Raw genomic sequence first — 22,560 nt, 5'->3', positions numbered from 1 at the left:
AAGCTTCTAGAGAGGATAACAAGAAATGAGAAGACTTCTATCTCAGTAGCACAGGATGTTGGGGAAAATATAGCAATATCTTCAGAGTTTTTTTTTTTTTTAATTGTTTTGAAGCTAGCATTCCATCTCCAGAAGAACAATGTCAGAAAGCAAGGAGAGTTGCTCTCTGAAAATTTCATTTGAGGATGTTCTCCATATCCAAGAAGTTTCTAATTTCTAATGTCTAATTCTCTCATTTTACACAAAAGGGGCATCAAGATGTAGAATCTAAAATTGATGGCAGATTATTTTTAGGAATGAAGGTAACCAACAGAAAAACTGAAAACAGTCATACAAAATGAGAAGACTGAGAGAAAGGGAAGAAGAAGAAAAAGGAAGCTGAAGGTAGGGCCAGTCAACCAAATTCCTTGTCTTTCACAGAGGACAGGAATGGATCTTTTTTGAAGGTGATAAATCAAGAAATACAGGTATAAACATATAATTTGTGATATGGAGATAACCATCGAAATAATTTTAAATGAAGGCCTCTAGAGAATGATACTGGAGGGTAGAGGGGTGAGAAAGAGACTTCGGCTTTTCATTTTTTTTTTTAATAGAGTGGCAGGAAACATACCAAATGTTAATAGGAGTATAATAGGAATTAATAGGAGTGATAACAATTATAAATAGATTTAATTTTCTTCCTATTTCTCAAACCTTCTACAATAACCATGCATTGTTTTTATAATCAGAAGTACACGCACACTTCTACTAAATAGGATCAGGGAAATATTATCGTTGTTTATAATGATTCCCATGTCCTTAAGTGGTCTTTGTCCCTGATCTCTGATTTATTGGAGGAGCTTCAAGCACACATGGAGTTTACTAAACTTTAAAGAGACACAATCTCACTAGTATTAAAAACAAAGAAAGAAAGAAAAGGAGAGTAGTCTGGCCGTATTTAATATCTCTCCATCTTTGCAAGGTCCTCCTTTTCCCAGAGCTTTACGAATGACAAGCACTCTGGTTTAATCTTCTATTCATTATACATGTCTATTTCTACCACTTCCCTGGAAGATAAGTGTCTAGCTTCAGTGTCAGTATTTTCAGGGAATATAACTCCCAGCAGTATATTCTATTTTCAGAAAGTTAGTATTATTAGAAAGTCCTTTAATATATTTAGCCAAAGTGGGCTTCCCTGGAATAACCTCCACCCACTTAGTCTTGATCCTGCTCTCTGAAACTTTTCAGAACAAGCCTGGCAATCTTCTATGCTATATTACGCAATCACTTAAAGATGATTTCCATGTTTCACTGGGTCAACACCAAGTTTATTTTTGCTGTTGCTGCACATCTTGCTTTGACCTCAGAATTGCCACAAACTCCAGAACCACATTCCTCTTTTGTTTCCCTGGGTCTGAATATGAGCTCATTCACTCATTGATTTTGTAATTCAGTTCATTCAATTGCCTACTGTGCATCAGGTCCTTTCAGTAAGAATGCACATTTAAGCAAACAAATAAATGTGTAGAATCTCTCACCCTGGTCAAGCAATCTGACTTATTTCAGACAAGTGCAGACAGTTCAGGAAAGTCAGAGAGAAATAGCCCAAAAGCAGGTGGAAGAGGAAATGGAGAAATAAAATCAAGTTGAAGAGTGAGCCAAGAAGAAGGTTCTCATAGAAGAAGTAAAGTTTTACTGTGTGAGGAATTATGTTTCGGACTGTTCAGAGAAGAGACCCGTTATTTTGAAATTTTCAAGAGGAATCTAATTTGTGTTTGTCACTCTCAGGGTAGAGGACAAAAAAGGAAAGTATAAATTGTGAATGGAACTCCTGAGACTATGAGCAAGGGTAAGTGAATTATTACCTACAGAAAAAAAGAAAAAGGTAATACATTGATTTTCTTTTCCTCTATAGGGATTTATATTTATAAAAGTTAGCAAAATGTGATATACCTGTATACCCGTATACCCGTATAATGGAATATTATTCAGTCATATAAAGGGATGATGCACTCATACATGCTACAATATGGGTGAACCATGAAAACCTTGTGCTAACTGAAAGAAGCCATCATAGAAGACCACATATTATTTTAAGATTCCATTTATATGAAATGTCTAAAATAGGGAAAATATAGAGACAGCAAATGGTTAGTGGTTGCTTGGGCTAAGGAGGATGGGGAGATGGGGGTTTCTTTCTGTTCTAAAATTGATTGTGGTGATGGTTACACATATAAATATGCTTAAAAAATAGCATTTAAGTGGGTAAATTGTATGGTTGTGAATTACATTTCAATAAAGCTGTTTTTAAACATTAATTAACAAATATAACTAGGATAGAGTACTGATTTACTCATTACCCAGCCTTATCTTGGAAGCCCAAAAAAAAAGACAGTTGACTGATTTTCTTTTTAAAAAATTTTTTTAACGTTTATTTATTTTTGAGACAGAGAGAGACAGAGCATGAACGGGGGAGGGTCAGAGAGAGAGGGAGACACAGAATCGGAAACAGGCTCCAGGCTCTGAGCGGTCAGCACAGAGCCCGATGCGGGGCTCGAACTCACGGACTGTGAGATCGTGACCTGAGCCGAAGTCGGCCACTTAACCGACTGAGCCACCCAGGTGCCCCTTGACTGATTTTCTAACAAAAAGCTCTGACTTATTTTCAAGGTTATTAAAGCGTATTATTCAATGTTCAGAATCTAACACATTCTTGATTTGATCCCTACTTCTAGACTGCATTTAATATTAACATTCAACAAATTCATACTGAGTGCTAAGCTGTGCTTGGTACTTGGGTCAGCAAAGAGGACAGCAACCCTGCCCCCACTCTTGGGGACTGTTCATTCCTATCCAGAGTCCAACAAAACTCACCACCAGCCCCTGCCTTGGAGAGTCAATAAAACTCCCATTTCGGTTGGCCAAGTTCCTTTCTTCCTTTTAGATTCCAGGTAATCTGATGTCATTGGTATGTGTGCTCATAGAACATTAAATCTAATTGGCATTTTAAAAACCTTGTTTAAGGATCAGGACAGGTAGGGAAAAACAAACAAACAAACAAACAAACAATAACAAACTAGTGAAAAAAGCAGATGGTGGATTTTATGAGGTGGCTTTTTTTCTTCTTTTTTTAAAATTGTTTAAAAAATTTTTAAATTTACATCCAAGTTAGTTAGTATATAGTGCAATAATGATTTCAGGAGTAGAATCCAGTGATTCATCACCTCTGTACAACACCCAGTGCTCATCCCAGCAAGTGTCCTCCTTAATGCCTCTTGCCCATTTAGCCCATCCCCTTACCCATAGCCCCTCCAGCAATCCTCAGTTTGTTCTCTGCATTTAAGAGTCTCTTATGTTTTGTCCCCCTCCTTGTTTTTGTATTATTTTTGCTTTCCTTCTCCTATGTTCATCTGTTTTGTATCTTAAATTCCACATATGAGTGAAGTCATATGATCTTTGTCTTTCTCTGACTAATTTCACCTAGCATAATACCCTGTGAGTTGACTTTGCAACCTCAGTTGAATGTCTCAGTTCCCACAAGACCCTTTCTGCATTAATCAGTGCCATTGGCTGAGGGGCTTCTCCCTAGTTCTTGCTGGATTCTCTCCCACAGCTCCTGTTCCTTCCATATTTCCCTACTCGGGTATATGCCTGTGAGCACTCACCCTACCTCACTCTACTGTCAGTGACTGTCCAGACTCATGGAAGACTTTGGGAAAATGGAAGCCTTATTTCAGACCCAAGTTATGGGAGATGAGTGATGGTTGGATTGCCTGAACTATGCAGAGGACACATTTTATTTCCACCTCATTGTAGGTGCCAACTGAATTGTAGTCTCCTGATTTATTAGAACAGCTTCAAGACAGGTCATCCAGTATTTGTTTCTCAAATATTAAAAATAACTATTAGACTGATCGATTACTCATCATTGGTGTTTAAAGAGTCTGATATCAATAAGATTTAAGAGTCACTATCATTGTGTAAAAATTAAAGTCACCTTAACTAAGAAATATGGCAAGGGGCCAGTGAGCACCTGTCTCAAGAAAGCTGGCTAAAAATAGGGAAGAAGACACTTTAACCACCAACAAAATGTCTCTATTGTGCACCAAGTAATTAGTTCGAAAATAGTGGAGTTCCCATACCTGCTTAGCAAGGTAGAGTTTGGTGATAGATGATCTGTTGATCTTGGTTCTGTATACATGAAGAAACTGCCAAGGGGCCAGGAGCCAAAGGAAACCCAAAGGAATCCACACCAGAACAGTTTGCTCAAAACAAAGTGGCAGGTCTGCTTCTGGGCTATCCAGGAATGAAGAATTCTGGGGGACCAAAAACGGAAGGATTGTTGAATATACTCATGTTTTGAAGACAGAAAACCAGTGCGAGACCACCCTCCCCTCCGACCCGTTTCTAAACAATTTTAACTCAGTTCTACATCCATATCTGGCCTGACCCTTTAACTAGCTGCATTTTCCTATTTATTTCCATTGATATAGCTTCAACATTTAATGACAGTGACTTTTCTGGCCAACCCAACCTTAAAAAGCCTTTCTCTCTAGGCGAATTTCTCCACCAGCTCTTCTCAGAAAACTTCACTACTGCATTTGCCAGGTTGCGGGAAGAAGAGGAAGGGACGGTTCCTCAATTCAAACAGTTCCCTGGGATATAGAAACTTGTTCTTCTTCTACTTTTTAGCACTGATTAAGCTCCCTGACAGATGTTCCAACATGCAGCCAGCAGAATGCTTTAGTCACACTATGACATTTAGCCTCCTTTGAGCCAGAGGGGCTTATAGTGATTGGAACCTGAGGGGATTGTTGGCACAGGAGCTGCAAAGGCACTATCGGATGGGAGGCTCGTTCCCAGCAGGTCTGTAGTCTTTACTTTCTGTAATAGGTAGAAGTGTCTTGGGAAGTGGGGGTGGGAACACCAGTTCTTATTTCTCAGTCTTGTAAGGGGTAATTTTTCTCTCCTTATAAATATTTTCAAATTGTTTTTGTATAGTTGTTTGCACAGACTCTTTAAAGAAAACATTGAGGTGCCCTGACCAAGAGCTCTGTCAGATATTCTCAGAATTCTCCAAAGATGCCCTGCTGAGGGGCACCTGGGTGGTTCAGTCGGTTGAGTACCCGACTTGGGCTCAGGTCATGATCTCACAGTTCATGAGTTCAAACCCGGCATCAGGCTCACCACTGTCAGCGTGTAGCCTGCTTTGGATCCTCTGTCTCCTTCTCTCTCTGCCCATCCCCCTCTCACGCTCTCTCTCTCTCTCTCTCTCTCTCTCTGTCTCTCAAAAATAAATAAATATTAAAAAAAAAAAAGATGGCCTGCTGAGATCCTGGGGCCTATTAAGCCCCACCTGCCTGTGGTATGGAGGTCCTAGCCTGAGGCCCTTGTGGCCCAGGTTCTTTCTAAGATGGGAATGCTAACTTTGCTATCTCATTCTTACTCTTCTTATCTCTCCACCAAGAGATTCTAACTTTAGAATTCAGAAGAATAACCTAAGATACTTAAACTATTTTAACAAGCCCTCCATGTGATTCTGGTGCTGTGCTAGGCATTTGAAGACCACACTTTCACAGAATCATTAAATCCTAGGTTCCTTCTCATTTTCTATTCCACTAAGCCATTTAGTAACTGTTGCTCACCCTGTCTGCCTTGAAATTCTCTGCTCTAATGGTTCCAAAATGGTCTTGGTGCTCGTGACACCCAAATCTGCATCCCTGGCCTCAACTTCCACTCCACACCCCTAACTGCCAGGTCCTCTAGAACACATAGCTATCACTTCAACCTCAGCATGCCTCGACAAAACTCAACCAGGCTCTCCTCTTCTTCCTCTCACCCCACAAACCCCACAACAACTTTCCCTCCTAATATTGTTGAGATTGGAAGTCTTTTCCCTATTTCTCTTTAGAGAAGATGATTTTGCAGCTAGCTAGTTTGAGAAAAGAGTCTAGGAGGGGCACCTGGGTAGCTCAGCCGGTTAAGCGTCTGACTTCGGCTGAGGCCATGATCTCATGGTTTGTGAGTTCGAGCCCCACATCAGGCTTTGTGCTGACAGCTTGGAGCCTGGAGCCTGCTTCAGATTCTGTGTTTCCCTCTCTCTCTTTGCCCCTCCCCTGCTCATGTTCTGTCTCTCTCTCTGCCAAAAATAAAATAAAGATTAAGAAAATTTTCAAAATAAAAAAAAGAGTCTAGGATATAATAAACATATGTTAGAGAATATGTTACCTCTCCCACATAGAATGTCCTCTGGAGATATTATGACTTATCTTCTCTTAAACAAACAAACAAACAAACAAACAAACCCTAGAAGAAACAAAACCAAATCCTGAGGTTTAGACCACCTGCACATCTAACTTTTCTGGTTCTTATTGGTAGCCACTTGAGGTTCATCTACTATTTGTTCTGAGTCTGAGAAGAGTCAACAGTGAAGAGAAGTAGTATTTCTCACCCAAAATGTAGAGTTGCAGAACTTCTCCAGCATGATTCCTGGAGCACTTCTGGAATGAAGGCTCTTTTGTGACCCTGTTGTTTCTTATTAAGTCTTCCTCAGAGAAGGTGGACTCAAGTTGCAGTTCAGGATGTTATCTCCTATTCTGACATTCCAGATAAAATCATGTTTCCTGACCTTTCATCCTAACAGCTTAGTCATTAACTTGTTCAGATGTTTATTTGCATTATCTCAGTAGCTAGACATGTGACTGAGGGGCCCCAGGGGCAGGTAGACTCACCATCCCCCAAAGAACCAGAAGCCTCTGTAGGTATGGTCTTATGTAAAAGGAATCACTGGAAAATGTCAGCAGAGGCATGCCTGGGTGGCTCAGTTGGTTGAGTGTCCAACTTCGGCTCAGGTCATGATCTCCCTGCTTGTGAATTTGAGCCCGTGTCTGGCTCTGTGCTGATAGCCCAGAGCCTGGAGCCTGCTGCAGATACTGTCTCCATCTCTCTCTGCCCCTCCCCTGCTCACACTCTCTCTCTCTCAAGTATAAATAAAAAATAAACATTAAAAATTTTTGAAAAAAAAGAAAAACAAGAAAAATGTCAGCAGAGCTGGCAGACAACCCAGGAGAGAAGGAGCCTTTCCTTCTCTTGAAGACATATGACCTAAAAAGAGAAGTGTCCATGGAGGGGCAACTATCTTTAAACATGCAGTTTTACTTCTGTTTTAAGGCCTTAGAATTTATAGGAATGAGAAATGTCCTACTCTTCTGGATTTTAAATTAAAAGTTTAAAAATAGTATAAACTTTATTTGAAAAACTCAGGTTATAAAATAGTATATCCAGTGTGAACCTATATGTAAATATACGTTATGCAACAAAATGTTAACCTTAGCTGTTAGAGTTGTGGGTGATTTTCCTTTTTGCTTGTCTGTATTTTCTGATTTTTTCCCCATAATTATCAGGTATTATGCAATAATATTTTAAAGCAATCTTTTTGTATTGTGGTAAAAAACATGACAGAAATTTTACCATCCAACCATTTCTAAGTGTATACAGTTCAGGAGTGTCAAGTATATTCACATTGTTGTGCAACCACTCTCCAGAACTTTTCCCAACTGAAATTGGGAAATTTTGCCCAACTGAAACTCTATACCCAGTAGACAACAACTCCCCATTAGCCCCTCCCCTAGAAAAGCAAATGCTCTTTTAAAATCAGGGTACCTGATGGAAACCAATTTGACAATAAATTTCATGTATTGAAAAAAAAAAAAGAACAATAATACAGTAAAATCAGGATACCCGAAATTAACAGCAGCCATACATGCTTGCCAACATATTAAAGTACAGATGCCATTATTTGGGGGATCATGTGAAACCATTTTGGTCACTAACACAAAAAAACACTTCTTTGTTCTGTGAGTATATACAGACCATCCACAGAGAGTAATTAACAAAAGAGTATTTATACTTTAATGTATACATACATACATACATATATATATTAATTTTTTTAACATTTATTTATTCTTTGAGAGAGAGAGACAGAGTGTGAGAGTGTGTGGGCAGAGAGAGAGGGAGATACAGAATCCAAAGCTGAGCTGTCAGCACAGAGCCCGACTAGAGACTCGAACCCATGACCTGAGCCGAAGTCGGATGCTTAACTGACTGAGCCATCCAGGTGCTCCCATACCTATATATTTAATGTAGACTTTAATGCCTGGCCTAAGGTTAACTATCCATTTGGTTACCTTAAACTCACAAATGATAATAACACTTACCACTAGTACCAGTGGGTATGTTGTGAATTATTAGCATCTGAAAGATGTGTAACTTTTATTAGGACAGTCATTCAGTTCTGTGAATGACTTAGGCCTTGGGGTGTTCAAATACATTTGGACAGAAATTTTCTATGTTTACCATAAACATTTTCTAGTTTCTCAATATACACATACTAAACTATTCTTATGTAATTAGATGGTATTGCCATACTTGCCACATAAATGTATAAATGCATAAATAAAACCTGGATAAAAACATGGTGCCAAGTGTTTCTAATGGATTTGTTTTGGGGGGTTTTTTTAGACTTAAAAAAATGTTTTTTCTTATTTATTTATTTATTTATTTATGTGAGTAATCTCTATATTCAGTGTGGGGCTTGAACTCACAACTCCAAGATCAAGAGTCACATGCTCTACCAACTGAGTCAGCTAGCCTCTCCTTATTCCTTATGGATTTGTGATTGTCCTCAGATTTGTTGTCTGTTTCCGCTGTTAAATATCAGAATGATTACATGACATGTGTCCATTATTCCCAGTCAACATCCAACTGAAAATATTGTGTCAAAAAAAGAATGAAATCCTCATGACTGAATCCATTCCTTTGGGAGCTACTTTGATCAAAGAGGTGAAATGAGAAATTCTGATGAGAGAAACAAATAACACGAACCTGGCTCACCTAAAGTGGTGATGCTAAGGACACACTGGCAGACACTAGACAACTTGTCACACATGCTCCACGGCCAAACTCTAAGGGCTTTTCAGAAAAGTCATCGATGCCTGCAGCTGTGTTCCCTGATGACTTAGCCTGCTCAACACTAGACTTCCCATACTGGCCTCTTTGATGCCCTCCAACTAATTAGTTTAATCAGGAATAAACTCTCACTCTCCCTAAACTGTGTGTTTGCCTCTTTTCTTGTCTCTCTTTTTTATAAATCCTGGCTTTTGCCTTTGTTGACAATAGTGTAATGACAATCTCTCTCAAGTACGAAAAAACTAGCATACAGACATCCAATTAAATGTCTGAGTTAGTCTTTGACAATGATGTCAATCCTCTTTTTTCTAGCAGATGGATATTGACTGAACATGTCTAGCAAGTAGTTATGAAAGCAAATTGGCTATGCTTGGAAATGTTCATTGAGACTGAAGAGAGGGCCTAATGAGAGGTATGGTGTGAGTGGAATTATTTTCTACTTATAAAATGTAAACTCCCTGTGGTGTCTACTGCAAATAAGAGGAACAAAAAGTGACTGATAAAAATTGTAATCATGTTTTAAAACAAGTAGAATTTGTACTCATTTGTGCTTAAAACATTTTGAGTAGCCAAAAAAAGGGAGGGTGGAGGATCTAAATATTCACCAAAACAAATGCTTAGGTTTTAGGATATTTACTGACACGGATAGGGTAAACATATGATGTATTATCAAATGAAAGAAGAAGTGGGTGGGTCTGGCATGTAAAGAGTTTGGCAGTTACCATTCCATCCTAACAAGTAAAATGTTGGACAGACTGAAAAATCAACAATTCTTCTTAGATCAGTAAGAGAAGTAAGGTCACAGAGCAAACTGCTGTCCCCCAAATTGAAGAGACAGACAGGCAGACAGGCAAATGCAGAGAATCACAATTTACTGGGGTGGGGAATGCTGAACTGTAATTTACCAACTGATAGAGAGTCTTAGTGTCTGAGTCACAGAGTCACTGAGTTTTTCTTTTCTTTCTTTCCTTTTTTTTTTTGTTTTTTGGTTTGTTTTTTAATTTAAATCCAAGTTAGTTAACATAGAGTGTAATAACAATTTTAGGAATAGAATTTAGTGATTCATCACTTACATATAACACCCAGTGCTCATCCCAACAAGTGCCCTCCTTAATACACATCACCCACTTAGCTCATCCCCCCACCCAAAACCACACCAGCAACCCTCGGTTTGTTCTCTGTATCTAAGTCTCTTATGGTTTGTCTTCCTCTCTGTTTTTATCTTATTTTGAGAACTTTTCTTTTTTAAGTAAGTAAACAATTTATTAAGGGCTTTGCCTACAAAAGCACAACATAGACAAAGTCTTTCTGAAATGTCATTACTATAGACATTACCCAGTTGATAACTTAGAGTAGAAAATGCAGGAAAGTGACTCAGGGCTGACTTCCCACATCTGCACTTGGGCAAGTGCATGGGGGGAAGACTGTTCTAGGAGTCACATCGTGAAACTGTTGTGAAACTGTTATTCTGCCATTGTCTCTGCAAAGTCTGTTAGCCACTGAATGACAGGATGGTTTGGGCATTAGCCGTTCCTGTAAATAGAATGTTATCTCTCAATCATTCATGTCCATACTGCCAAGGTAGCACATTAGCAACTCCAGCTCATTTTTATCGAATATTTTAATCAAATCAATAGAAAGCAATTCTGTGAATCCCTCCAGGAAGTTGTTCATTTACTTGTGGATCCTGTTCACAAATCTGCACTGGATGACTCCGTTTCTGCCTGAAATCCAACTGAAGTCTCCATCATGTCTGAGAGGTTCAAAAAAAAAAAAATCCAGGGGGACTCTGTGATAGGGGAGCTCCCCCCTATAAACATTTTTATGAGTTTTACCTTTAGGAGCTTGAGGAGGTTCTCACAGTGAATATTGGAGAAAAATCTCATCCTGCTTCTGGCAGGCAGAGAAGAAAAGTAGCCATTTGAAATATACCAGAGCATTCTGTTTTTAACAAGATCTGCTCTCAGAAGAACTGTTTAACCAGAACTTAACCCATTGGGGTTTTCTCAGAGCCTAACCAACCTGCAGAGAGAGAAATGCCCAAATCAGCCTACTCTAGCCTTCTTGTTCCACCTAAGAGAGGAGGCTGAGAGGTACTTGCAAAGTTCACAGTCTGGAGGCACCAGATCACTAAAAGACTGAGACCTAGTCATAGGACCAGAGAACACTTCCTCTCCTCCAACATGTCACCACCATATCACTAAAGGCCAATTTCAGCAGTTCCTTTTACCCAGTACATCAAGTCCAGCTACCAAGAAAAAATTGCAAGGCATACTCAAAGGCAAAAAACACAGTTTGGAGAGATAAAGCAAACATCAGAACCAGACTCAGATATGGCAGGGAGGTGGGAATGATCAGACTAGGAACTTAAAACCACTATGATTAATATGCTAAAGGCTCTAATGGATGAACTAGACAACATACAAGAACAGATGGGCAATGTAAGCAAAGAGAAATTCTAAGAAAGAATCAAAATGCTGGAGATAAAAAAACATTGTAATGGAAAGGAAGATGGCCTTTAACGGGGTTATTAGTAGACTAGACACAGCACAGGAAAGAATCTCTGAGCTTGAGGAGATCTCTGTTCAGAATGCTACAACTGGAAAGCAATGAGAAATTAATCCGAAAAACAACAAGAGTATCTAAGAACTGTGGGACAACCACAAAAGGTGTAGTTCAAACAAGAACAGAAGTATGTAACCCAAGGGTGATCTTTCCTGGCATGCCAGAGGGGTCTGCAATCATTCCAGCACCTTGAATATTTGTATCAATGACTTACAAGCATTGACATAACTCATGCTTAATGGATATCTATTATATGTCAACCTCATGTAGGTTTCTTAAATAATGAATACATTTCTATGTTAAACACTAACAGTTTTGTCTCTTTTAGTCCTTATAATAATATTAAAAACATTCTTTTAATGTTTATTTTATTTTTTGAGAGAGAGAGAGAGAGAGAGAGAGAGCAAGAGCATGAGCGGGGGAGGGGCAGAGAACGAGGGAGACAGAATCCAAACAGGCTCCAGGCTTTCAGACAGAGCCTGACACAGGGCTTGAACTCACGAACCGTGAGATCATGACCTGAGCCAAAGTCGGACACTCAACCAACTGAGCCACCCAGGTGCCCCTGTCCTTATAATAATCTTATGAAGTAGGTATTTTTTATTACAATTTCATCAACTGAGGTTCAGAAGGGTTAAGAAAATAATTCTACATCCCATAATTTATGAAGAACAATGTTTCATATCTGTATAGTAAGAATGTCAGATGTCCTTCTACGCTTTTATGAGGTAGTGAACACTGGAGAAAAGATACGTGCTCTGGGGAGAAGGTCTGACTAGAAGATTTCCAAGATTTTATGATTTAATGTATATGCAATGCACATAAAAAACAAAAATACTGTGATGATTCCCTTTACCTGAGGATGCACTGTAGAATTTCTTTAAATCAAGCTGTCCTAGTGCCCTGAAGATGTGATCTGAATATGTCAAATACGTGCAAGTTTGCAGGATGTTCCTATTCTATCAGAAGAGGTGTTCTGCGAACTCTCTCCTTTAGTGTTATCATTGATATTTAAAGACTGTACTGAAGGGGCACCTGGGTGGCTCAGTCAGTTGAGTGTCTGACTCTTGATTTCAGCTCAGGTCATGATCTCACCAGGCTCTGTGCTGAAGGTATGAAGCCTGCTTAGGATTCTCTCTCTCCCTCTCTCAATGCCCTTCCTTCTATCTCCCTCTCACTGCCCCTCCCTCTCTCTTTCCTTCTCTCTCAAAATAAATAAATAAACATTAAAAAAACCACAAAGACTGTACTAAAAAAGACATCTTGCAAGATGTGAAGGAGTCAGGAAACCTGGATTCTGGCCTTGCCTCTGCTGGTCTTATGTAAAATGATCTCTCCCAAATCTCTTCCTAACAGTCTCCAAAAATCTCAATGTATGTATACTAAATTCATTGCATAGAGATAATTCGGTTGGAGAGAATGTTTGATCAGAATGACTTGGCAAAGAATACGCTGTATCATTTCTACTTAGTAAGCAAATGTTGACTAATAAATGTCTGCATTAACTAACTGAAAACTCTACAAAAGTTCAATGTTCAAGATAACCAAAGAGTTGTATACTTTTAGTTAATGATTACAGATAAACTTAAGAAAAGTTTTCTTTCTGGTGTAATATCTTAATATAGATTTTGAGATTTAAGTGGTAACAGAAAAAAGACTGTTTTTCCCTTCATATTTTAAAATTTCACCTATTAGTTCATGCTCCTATAGCAAAAACTAAAAACTATAAAGTAATAAGATAATTACTACCCAATTCTCCCACCAAAGATAATGTGTACATTTTTGTATTGCTAAAACCAAAAATATTTTTAGAATAACCAGAGACCAAGCAGGATGTACAGATGAGTAAATTAACACTGATTTAAAAATATTTTTCATTTATTATAAACCTACACTTTTAATTAAAACCTGAAGTGTAGTGAAACTCTTCTGAAAGAATTAACAAATTGCAAAAAAATAATTTAAATAATTAATGAACTCTTTGAATTAGACTTAAAGCTTCCCCCAGAAAGAGTCAACTACTAAAAAGTTTCATATAGTTTTAAAAAAAGTATATACTTTAAAAAATAGTAAAAGTTATTGGTGGTACAGAATAATGTTCCTAGTAAACCCAAAGGATAATCTTTAACTTTTGACAAACTAGAGGGAATAGGATGAATTGTATAATGTTTTTTGGACATCAGCATACTAATATAGAAAAGAAGTAATTAATTTAGGTCTTTAATTTATATCATCCCATAAAGTATATTCTTGATAGGTCATAAAACAACAGAACAAAATGGGCTAGAAGCAAAATGTATATAGTGGAGAGAAAAATACTCTTCTGAGCCTCGAAAGCAAACAAACAAACAAACAAAAAGAAAGTGATCAGAACACAGAGAAATGCGCACATTTTTCTTTAATTTTTAAGAGAATTTTATAAAACAAATATTAGTATGAAAGCAACCAAACGGGAAGTACATCTGACAAAAAAAGAACATGGGAGCAATATAATTAGTAATTATCACATAGAAAAGCACATAGTTTTACCAGCAATTAAATACAAGTAAATTATTAAAATTTCTGGAAGTATACACAAGAAATTGTTAATAGCATCCAACTCTTGATATTGGCTCAGGTCATCATCTCACTGTTCCTGAGATTGAGCCCTGCATCCTGCTCTGCACTGAGTGTGGATCCTGCTTGGGATTCTCTCTCTCCCTCTCTCCTTACCATTCCCTGCTTGAGTGCACTCTCTCTCTCTCTCAAAATAAGTAAATAAACTTTAAATACATACATACATACATACATACATACATACATACATACATACATTCTATGAGGGATCAGAGCAATGCAATCCAAAGATATAATTTTTGTGCTTTTATCCAAGGATGAAACTTAGCATCTATACAGGAATAGATGGAATGTGTATTCCTTAGGTTTCTTAAACACAACTCTTGGTGGCCAGGTACAGAAATCCATTCAAACTAGCGTAGCTAGTTTGTTGAAAGATGCAAACTAAACACAAAACAAGAAACAATATTTTGCTTCTACCTATTGTCTTCAGCCATGCTATATATAGCCTTTCCTGCCCTTAACCACATGTCAGGTAGATCCTATAGCTTTTTGGTTTCTTTCAGGTACTAAAAGTTCAGGCTAATCTAATTTAAATCTCACATGTATTTTTAAAAAAAAACAGCTTTACTGAGTTATAAATTTTTATATAATTCACCCACTTAAAGTGTACAGTTCAATTATTTTTGGCATATTCACAGTTGTGCAACCATTACTACAATAAATTTTGGAACATTACTATCACCCACAAAACAATCTCACTTTCATTTTAAAGCCCCTCCCATTTTCTTAGCTCAGAGACCTCAGCCACTGCTAGAAAGAAGTGTCATTCCTTTTATCTTTTTTCCTTGTTATTCAATTTCTTGTCATCTAATTTCCAGGATGTGAGGGTCAGGGATGGGAGCACTGAAGAAAAGATGCAAAGGTAATTTCACTGAGCTGGTAAAATGCCTGGCACTGAGGAGTTTCCCAGGCTATGGGACCTTTCAAGGGAAAATTGGAAAAATTCCAAGCAAACTGGGATAATGGGCCACCCTATGAGTTACTGCTATTTGTAGTTCACTCTTGCTTGATCAATGGCTAACTATTACACTTTGTTACAGTTGCCTTCCAGGTGGTCCAACTCTTAGCTCTTCCTTGAGGCACACTGGAGACCTCCAAACTGAAGTTCCTAACACAAGTTGTGGACTCTGAATGACCTCTTCCCCTCTCAAATCCTGTCTTTCAGTATAGTACACTCTTGCACTTCTCGTGGTATTGTTTGTTCACTGGATTAAGTTGGGAACAACCAGATAGCTCCATTATAATGTTAACTTCCTACTTTTATCACTGGCAAATAATCTATAGAGTGATACTTTGGCGATATGTGGATATTCAGCCCCTACTCAACCTTTTACCTAATGGTTTTAGTATTGGTGGTCTTTAACTGATTTATGTCATTAAGGGTTGCAAAAACAGTTATTCTCTAATTCTAGAAGATCAATGATGGTGCTAATGAACATTTGGATACAACTTTTTGTGTGAATGTGTTATCAATTCTCTTGGGTATATACAGAGAAAATGCTGTGACATATGGCAACTCTATGTTTAACATTTCAAGAACCCCCAGACCATTTTACCAAGCAGCTTCACCATTTGACATTTCCACCAGCAGTAGATGAAACTTTTACGTGCTCACATACTTGCAAATGCTTGGTTTGGTCAGTCTTATCGGTTATAGTCATTCTAGTGGGTGTAAAGTGGTATCTCATTGGGGTTTTGATTTGCATTTCTCTAATGACTAATAATGCTGAACATCTTGTCACGTTTTTGTTAGTCAACTACATACCTTCTTTGGTGAAATCTATATACAAATCCTTTGCCCATTTTAAAATTGGATTGTCTTATCAACTGATGAGTGGATAGAGAAGATGTGGTACACACACACACACACACACACACACACACACACACACACACACTGGAATATTACTCAGCCATCAAAAAGAACGAAATCCTGACATTTGCAATGACTTGGATGGAGTTAGAGTGTATTATGCTAAGCAAAATAAGTCAGAGAAAGACACATACCATATGATTTCATTCATATGTGGAATTTAGGAAACAACAGATGAACATATAAAAAGGGGGAAAAAAGAGAGAGAAGGAAGCAAGCCATGAGACTCTTTTTAAGTTTATGTATTTTGAGGGGGGGGGGGAGGGGCAGAGAGAGAGGGAAGGAGAATCCCAAGCAGGTTCTGTGCTGTCAGTGTGTAGCCTGATGGTGGCTAGATCCCATGAACTGTGAGATCATGACCTGAGCCAAAACCAAGAGTTGGATGCCTAACCGACTAAGCCACCCAGGCACCCCAAGAGACTTTTAATGATAGAGAACAAACTGAGGGTTTATAGAGGGAGGTGGGTGGGGGGTGGGCTAAATGGATGATGGGTATTGAGGGCACATGTTATGATGAGTACTGGGTGTTATACGTAAGTGATAAAGCACCAAATTGTACTCCTGAAATCAATATTACACTATATGTTAACTACAATTTAAATAAAAATTTAGAAGAAAATAGGATTGTCTTTTTTTAATATTTATTATTTTTTTAAATATGAAATTATCAAATTGGTTTCCATACAACACCCAGTGCTGATCTCAACAGGTCCCCTCCTCAATACCCATCACCCACCCTTCCCTCCCTCCCACCCTCCATCAACCCTCAGTTTATTCTCAGTTTTTAAGAGTCTCTTATGGTTTGGCTCTCTCCCTTTCTAACTTTTTTTTTTCCTTTCCCTCCCCCATGGTCTTCTGTTAAGTTTCTCAGGATCTACATAAGAGTGAAAACATATGGTATCTGTCTTTCCCTGTATGACTGATTTCACTTAGCATAACACTCTCCAGTTCCATCCACATTGCTACAAAAGGCCATATTTCATTCTTTCTCATTGCCAAGTAGTATTCCATTGTGTATGTAAACCACAATTTCATTTTTTTTAATCCATTCATCAGTTGATGGACATTTAGGCTCTTTCCATAATTTGGCTATTGTTGAAAGTGCTGCTAGAAACATTGGGGTACAAGTGCCCCTATGCATCAGCACTCCTGTATCCCTTGGGTAAATTCCTAGCAGTGGTGTTGTTAGGTCATAGGATAGATCTATTTTTAATTTTTTTTAATGTTTATTTATTTTTGAGAGAGAGAGAGAGAGAGAGCGAGCCGGAGAAGGTCATACAGAGAGAGAGGGAGACACAGAATCTGAAGCGGGTTCCACGCTCTGAGCTATCAGCACAGAGCCCAATGTGGGGCTTGAACTCACGAACAGTGATATCAGACCTGAGCTGAAGTTGAATGCTTAACCAACTGAGCCACCCAGGCGCCCCTATTTTTAATTTTTTGAGGAAACTCCACCGTTTTCCAGAGTGGCTGCACCACTTTGCATTCCCACCAACAGTGCAAGAGGGTTCCCATTTCTCCACATCCTCATCAGCATCTATAATCTCCGGATTTGCTCATTTTAGCCACTCTGACTGGTGTGAGATGGTCTCTGAGTATTGTTTTGATTTGTATTTCCCTGATGAGGAGTGACGTCGAGCATCTTTTCATGTGCCTGTTGACCATCTGGATGTCTTCTTTAGAGAAGTGTCTATTCGTGTTTTCTGCTCATTTCTTCACTGGATTATTTTTTTTGGGTGTGGAGTTTGGTGAGCTCTTTATAGATTTTGGATACTAGCCCTTTGTCCGATATGTCATTTGCAAATATCTTTTCCCATTCTGTCGGTTGTCTTTTAGTTTTGTTGATTGTTTTCTTTGCAGTGCAGAAGCTTTTTATCTTCATGAGGTCCCTAGTTCTTTGTTGCTTTTAATTCTCTTGCCTTTGGAGATGTGTCAAGTAAGAAATTGCTGTGGCTGAGGTCAGAGAGGTTTTTTCCTGCTTTCTCCTCTAGGGTTTTGATGGTTTCCTGTCTCATATTCAGGTCCTTCATCCATTTTGAGTTTATTTTTGTGGATGGTATAAGAAAGTGGTCTAGTTTCATTCTTCTGCATGTCGCTGTCCAGTTCTCCCAGCACCATTTGTTAAAGAGACTGTCTTTTTTCCATCGGATATTCTTTCCTGCTTTGTCAAAGATTAGGTTGGCCATACTTTTGTGGGTCCAATTCTGGAGTCTCTATTCTATCCCATTGGTCTATGTGTCTGTTTTTGTGCCAATACCATGGTGTCTTGATGATTACAGCTTTGTAGTAGAAGCTAAAGTCTGGGATTGTGATGCCTCCCACTTTGGTCTTCTTCTTCAATACTACTTTGGTTATTCAGGATCTTTTGTGGTTCCATACAAATTTTAGGATTGTTTGTTCTAGCTTCGAGAAGAATGCTGGTGCAATTTTGATTGGGATTGCATTGAATGTGTAGATAGCTTTGGGTAGTATTGACATTTTAACAATATTTATTCTTCCAATCCATGAACATGGAATGTTTTTTCATTTCTTTTTTCTTCTTCAGTTTCCTTCATAAGCTTTCTATAGTTTTCAGCATACAGATCTTTTACATCTTTGGTTAGGTTTATTACTAGGTATTTTATGATTCTTGGTGCAATTGTGAATGGGATCAGTTTCTTTGTCTTTCTGTTGCTTCATTATTAGTGTATAAGAATGCAACTGATTTCTGTACATTAATTTTGTATCCTGCAACTTTGCTGAATTCATGTATCAGTTCTAGCAGACTTTTGGTGGAGTCTATCAGGTTTTCCACGTATAATATCATGTCATCTGCAAAAAGTGAAAGCTTGATTTCATGTTTGCCAATTTTGATGCCCCTGATTTCCTTTTGTTGTCTGATTACTGATGCTACAACTTCCAACACTATGTTAAACAACAGCAGTGAGAGTGGACATCCCTGTCGTGTTCCTGATCTCAGGGGGAAAGCTCTCAGTTTTTCCCCATTGAGGATGATATTAGTTGTGGGCTTTTCATAAATGGCTTTTGTAATGTTTAAGTATGTTCCTTCTATCCCGACTCTCTCAAGAGTTTTTATTAAGAAAGGATGCTGAATTTTGTCAAATGCTTTTTCTGCATTGATTGACCGGATCATATGGTTCTTTTAAATGTTTATTTATTTTTGAGAGAGAGAGAGAGAGAGAGAGAGAGAGAGAAAGAGAGACAGACAGACAGACACAAAACGTGAGCAGGGGAGGGGCAGAGAGAAAGGGAGACACAGAATCTGAAGCAGGGTCCAGGCTCTGAGCTGTCAGCACAGAGCTCAACATGGGGTTCAAACTCAGGAGCTGAGAGATCATGACCTGAGCTGAAGTCGGCCACCCAACTGACTGAGCCACCCAGATTGTCTTTTTATTGTGAAGTATTCTTTCATAGTCTGGATTTTAGCCCTCTATCACATATGATTTGCAAACATTTTCTCCCATTCTGTGGGTTGTTTTTTCACTTTCTTGATGTTATTCTTTGACACTTAAGTTTCCAATTTTGATTAAGTCTAAATTACCCATTTTTTTTCTTATGTAATTTGTGCTTTTGATGTCATATCTAAAGCTTTGCCTTTAGATAACCTGAGGTCACAGATTTACTCCTGTTTCTTTCTCAGAGTTTTAGGTCTTAGCTCTTTTATTTAGGTCTATGATCCATTTGAGTTAATTTTGGTATATGATGTAAAGTAAGGTCTTTCCTTCTTTTCTAACTTACTTCTTTTTTGGATATGGATATCCAGTTGTCCTAGCACTGTTTATTATAAAGACCATTCTTTCCCCAGTGAATTGTCAATTCATCCTTGTCAAGAATCAGCGGACAACATGAGTTTACTTCTGGACTCTCAATTCTATTGCACTGAGTTTTGTATTCAACTTTATGCCTGTACCACATTATCTTAATTACTGTAGCTTTGTAGTAAGTTTTAAAACATAAGTCCTTGGGGCGCCTGGGTGGTTCAGTCAGTTGGGCATCCAACTTTGGCTCAGGTCATGATATCGCAGTTCATGAGTTCGAGTCCCATGTTGGGCTCTGTGCTGCCAGCTCAGAGCCTGGACCCTGCTTCAGATTCTGTGTCTCCCTCTCTCTCTGCCCCTCTCCCATTCACACTGTCTCTCTCTCTCTCGAAAATAAATAAAACATTAAAATAAATAAATAAATAAATAAATAAATAAATAAAATGTAAGTCTTCCAACATTGTTCTTCTTGTACAAGATTGATTATTCTGGGTCTCTTGTATTTCCAAATAAATTTTAGGATCAGCTTGTCAATTTCTGCAAGAAACACAGTTGGGATTCTGAAAGGGATTGCATTGAATTTGGAGACCAATTGGAGAGTATTGCTATCTTAATATTGTCTTCCAATATATAAATGTGGGATTTCTTTTATTTATGCTAGGTCTGCTTAAATTTCTTTCAACAATGCTTTGTAGTTTTTAATGTGAAGTCTAGCACTTCTTTGGTTAAATTTATTCCTAAGCATTTTCTTTTTTGATGCTATTATAGATGAAATTGTTTTATTTATTTATTTATTTAGGGCCAGAGACAGCACAAGTGGGGGAGGGGCAGAGAAAGAGGGAGAGAGAGAATCCCAAGCAGGCTCCACACTGTTAGCATGGAGCCCAGTGCGGGGTTCGAACTGACAAACCAGGAGATCATGACCTGAACTGAAACCAAGAGTCAGACACTTAACCAACTGAGCCACCCAGGCACTCTGAAATTGTTTTCTTAACTGCATTTTAAGACTGTTAATTAACAATGTATACTGTAGTATTGCTATGGTAGTGTATAGCAATACAATTGATTTTGTATATTGATATTGTACCCTATGACCTTGCTAAACTCATTTAACTTTTTGTGTTTGTATTCCTTAGAATTTTCTACATACAAGATCATATTGCCTAAAAATAGAAAGTGTTTTACCTCTTCTTGTCCAATCTGGATGCTTTTTATTTCTTTTTCTTGCCTAAAGCCCTCACTAGAACCTTTAGTATAGTGTTGAGTAGGAATGGTGAAAGTGGACATCTTGTCTTATTTCTGATTTTAAGTATTAAGTATGATGTTAGCTGTGTGTTTATTTTGTGTGTAGATACTCTATCAGATTAAGGAAGTTCCCTCTATCCCAAGTTTGTTGAGTGTTTTTATTATGAGAGGATATGGGATTTTGTCAAATATTTTTTCTGTGTTGAAAAGATTGTGTGATTTTTGTAGTTTATTCTATTAATATGGTGTTTGACTTCTGGATGTTAAACCAGCATTGCATTCCTGGTATAAATCCTACTTGGTCATAGTGTGTAACTGCTTTTATGTTGCTAGATTCAGTTTACAGGACAAAGTGAAGAGTGGATCTGCAGGGGCAAACCAAAGATATCCAACACAGTTACCAAAGACAGTAATACAGTCAGGACCGCCAATCCAGTGCTCTTTTTCCACTAGCAAACTAATCCATGAGCATATAATTTGATGAGTACAGTGAGAAATATATAAAATATAAAGACGTGGTCTCTTAGCCTCAAAATACTTATAGAATTGTTCAGAAGAAACTTATACCTACAGGAATAATCAGTAAATATTTAAAAACAGGACTAAAGTGGTGAAAAATAAAATCAAGGTAGGATTTACCTTATGCTTCTTTTATATTCACATAGTGGAAGGCTAAAGTATTAGCTTTAAAACTCAATGCCTGGCTTCCTGGGAGGGCTTTTAAACTATCAAAGACTGACACTAGAAAGCTAGGCTATAAGAAAAGAACGAACACTTAACAGGTACTCACTACGTATTTGGTGTTTTTTGTTTTTTTTTTTTTTAATTTTTTTTTTTTCAACGTTTATTTATTTTTGGGACAGAGAGAGAGACAGAGCATGAACGGGGGAGGGCCAGAGAGAGAGGGAGACACAGAATGGGAAACAGGCTCCAGGCTCTGAGCCATCAGCCCAGAGCCCGACGCGGGGCTCGAACTCACGGACCGCGAGATCGTGACCTGGCTGAAGTCAGACGCTTAACCGACTGCGCCACCCAGGCGCCCCCGTATTTGGTGCTTTAATATATTACTTAACCAGGATCCATGGTCATTATTCTTGACTTACAAACGAGGTAATTAAAGTTCAAGAAATTAACTTTCTCATGCTTAAACTGGGAACTAGGATATCCCAGGTATGTCTGGTTTGCCTAGGAGTATTGCTCTCTGTACTACAACCATATACCAGAAGCATCTTAAAGTAGAAAACCTGACAGTTAGTAGGCTAGCATTCAAGTCTCATAAACATTAATTTGTTATTAAAGTTTGAGCAACTCACACTATCTCTCACATCCCTAGTTAATCTGTATTAAAAAGAAAATAGAGGTGATAACATGGCCTGCTATTGTCTCTGGAAGATCATACAGAGAAGTCCACGCATGGGGGAGGGTTGGCCCAAAACACCAAATATGATTACATGTACATGTATATGTGATACTTACATACCTGTATCTATATTCAAAGCCAAGAATGAAAACTATTTTTTGAAATAATTATTGTCTTTGCTAGCTAGT

At 38.2% G+C, this 22,560-nt stretch overlaps 1 protein-coding gene across 1 annotated transcript in view; it reads right to left on the bottom strand.

Moving 5' to 3' along the window:
* The window catches only part of ABCC2 (ATP binding cassette subfamily C member 2), a 79,926-nt gene extending 58,872 nt beyond the window's left edge, over nt 1-21,054 (bottom strand). Inside the window, exons 1-2 of the mRNA XM_047072299.1 lie at nt 20,953-21,054; nt 4,125-4,298 (exon numbers count right to left, since the gene is read on the bottom strand). Of these exons, the coding sequence (XP_046928255.1) occupies nt 4,125-4,298; nt 20,953-21,054 (276 nt within the window). The remainder of the gene's footprint in view (nt 1-4,124; nt 4,299-20,952) is intronic.
* Nucleotides 21,055-22,560: the final 1,506 nt, after the last annotated feature.

This window comes from Lynx rufus, unplaced genomic scaffold, assembly GCF_022079265.1.
Source record: "Lynx rufus isolate CCGP_SWC_20201006 ecotype Redwood Valley unplaced genomic scaffold, mLynRuf1.p SCAF_11, whole genome shotgun sequence".
NCBI lineage: Eukaryota > Metazoa > Chordata > Mammalia > Carnivora > Felidae > Lynx > Lynx rufus.
The sequence above is the reverse complement of the archived record's forward strand: the minus strand, read 5'-3'. Positions and strand labels throughout refer to the sequence as shown.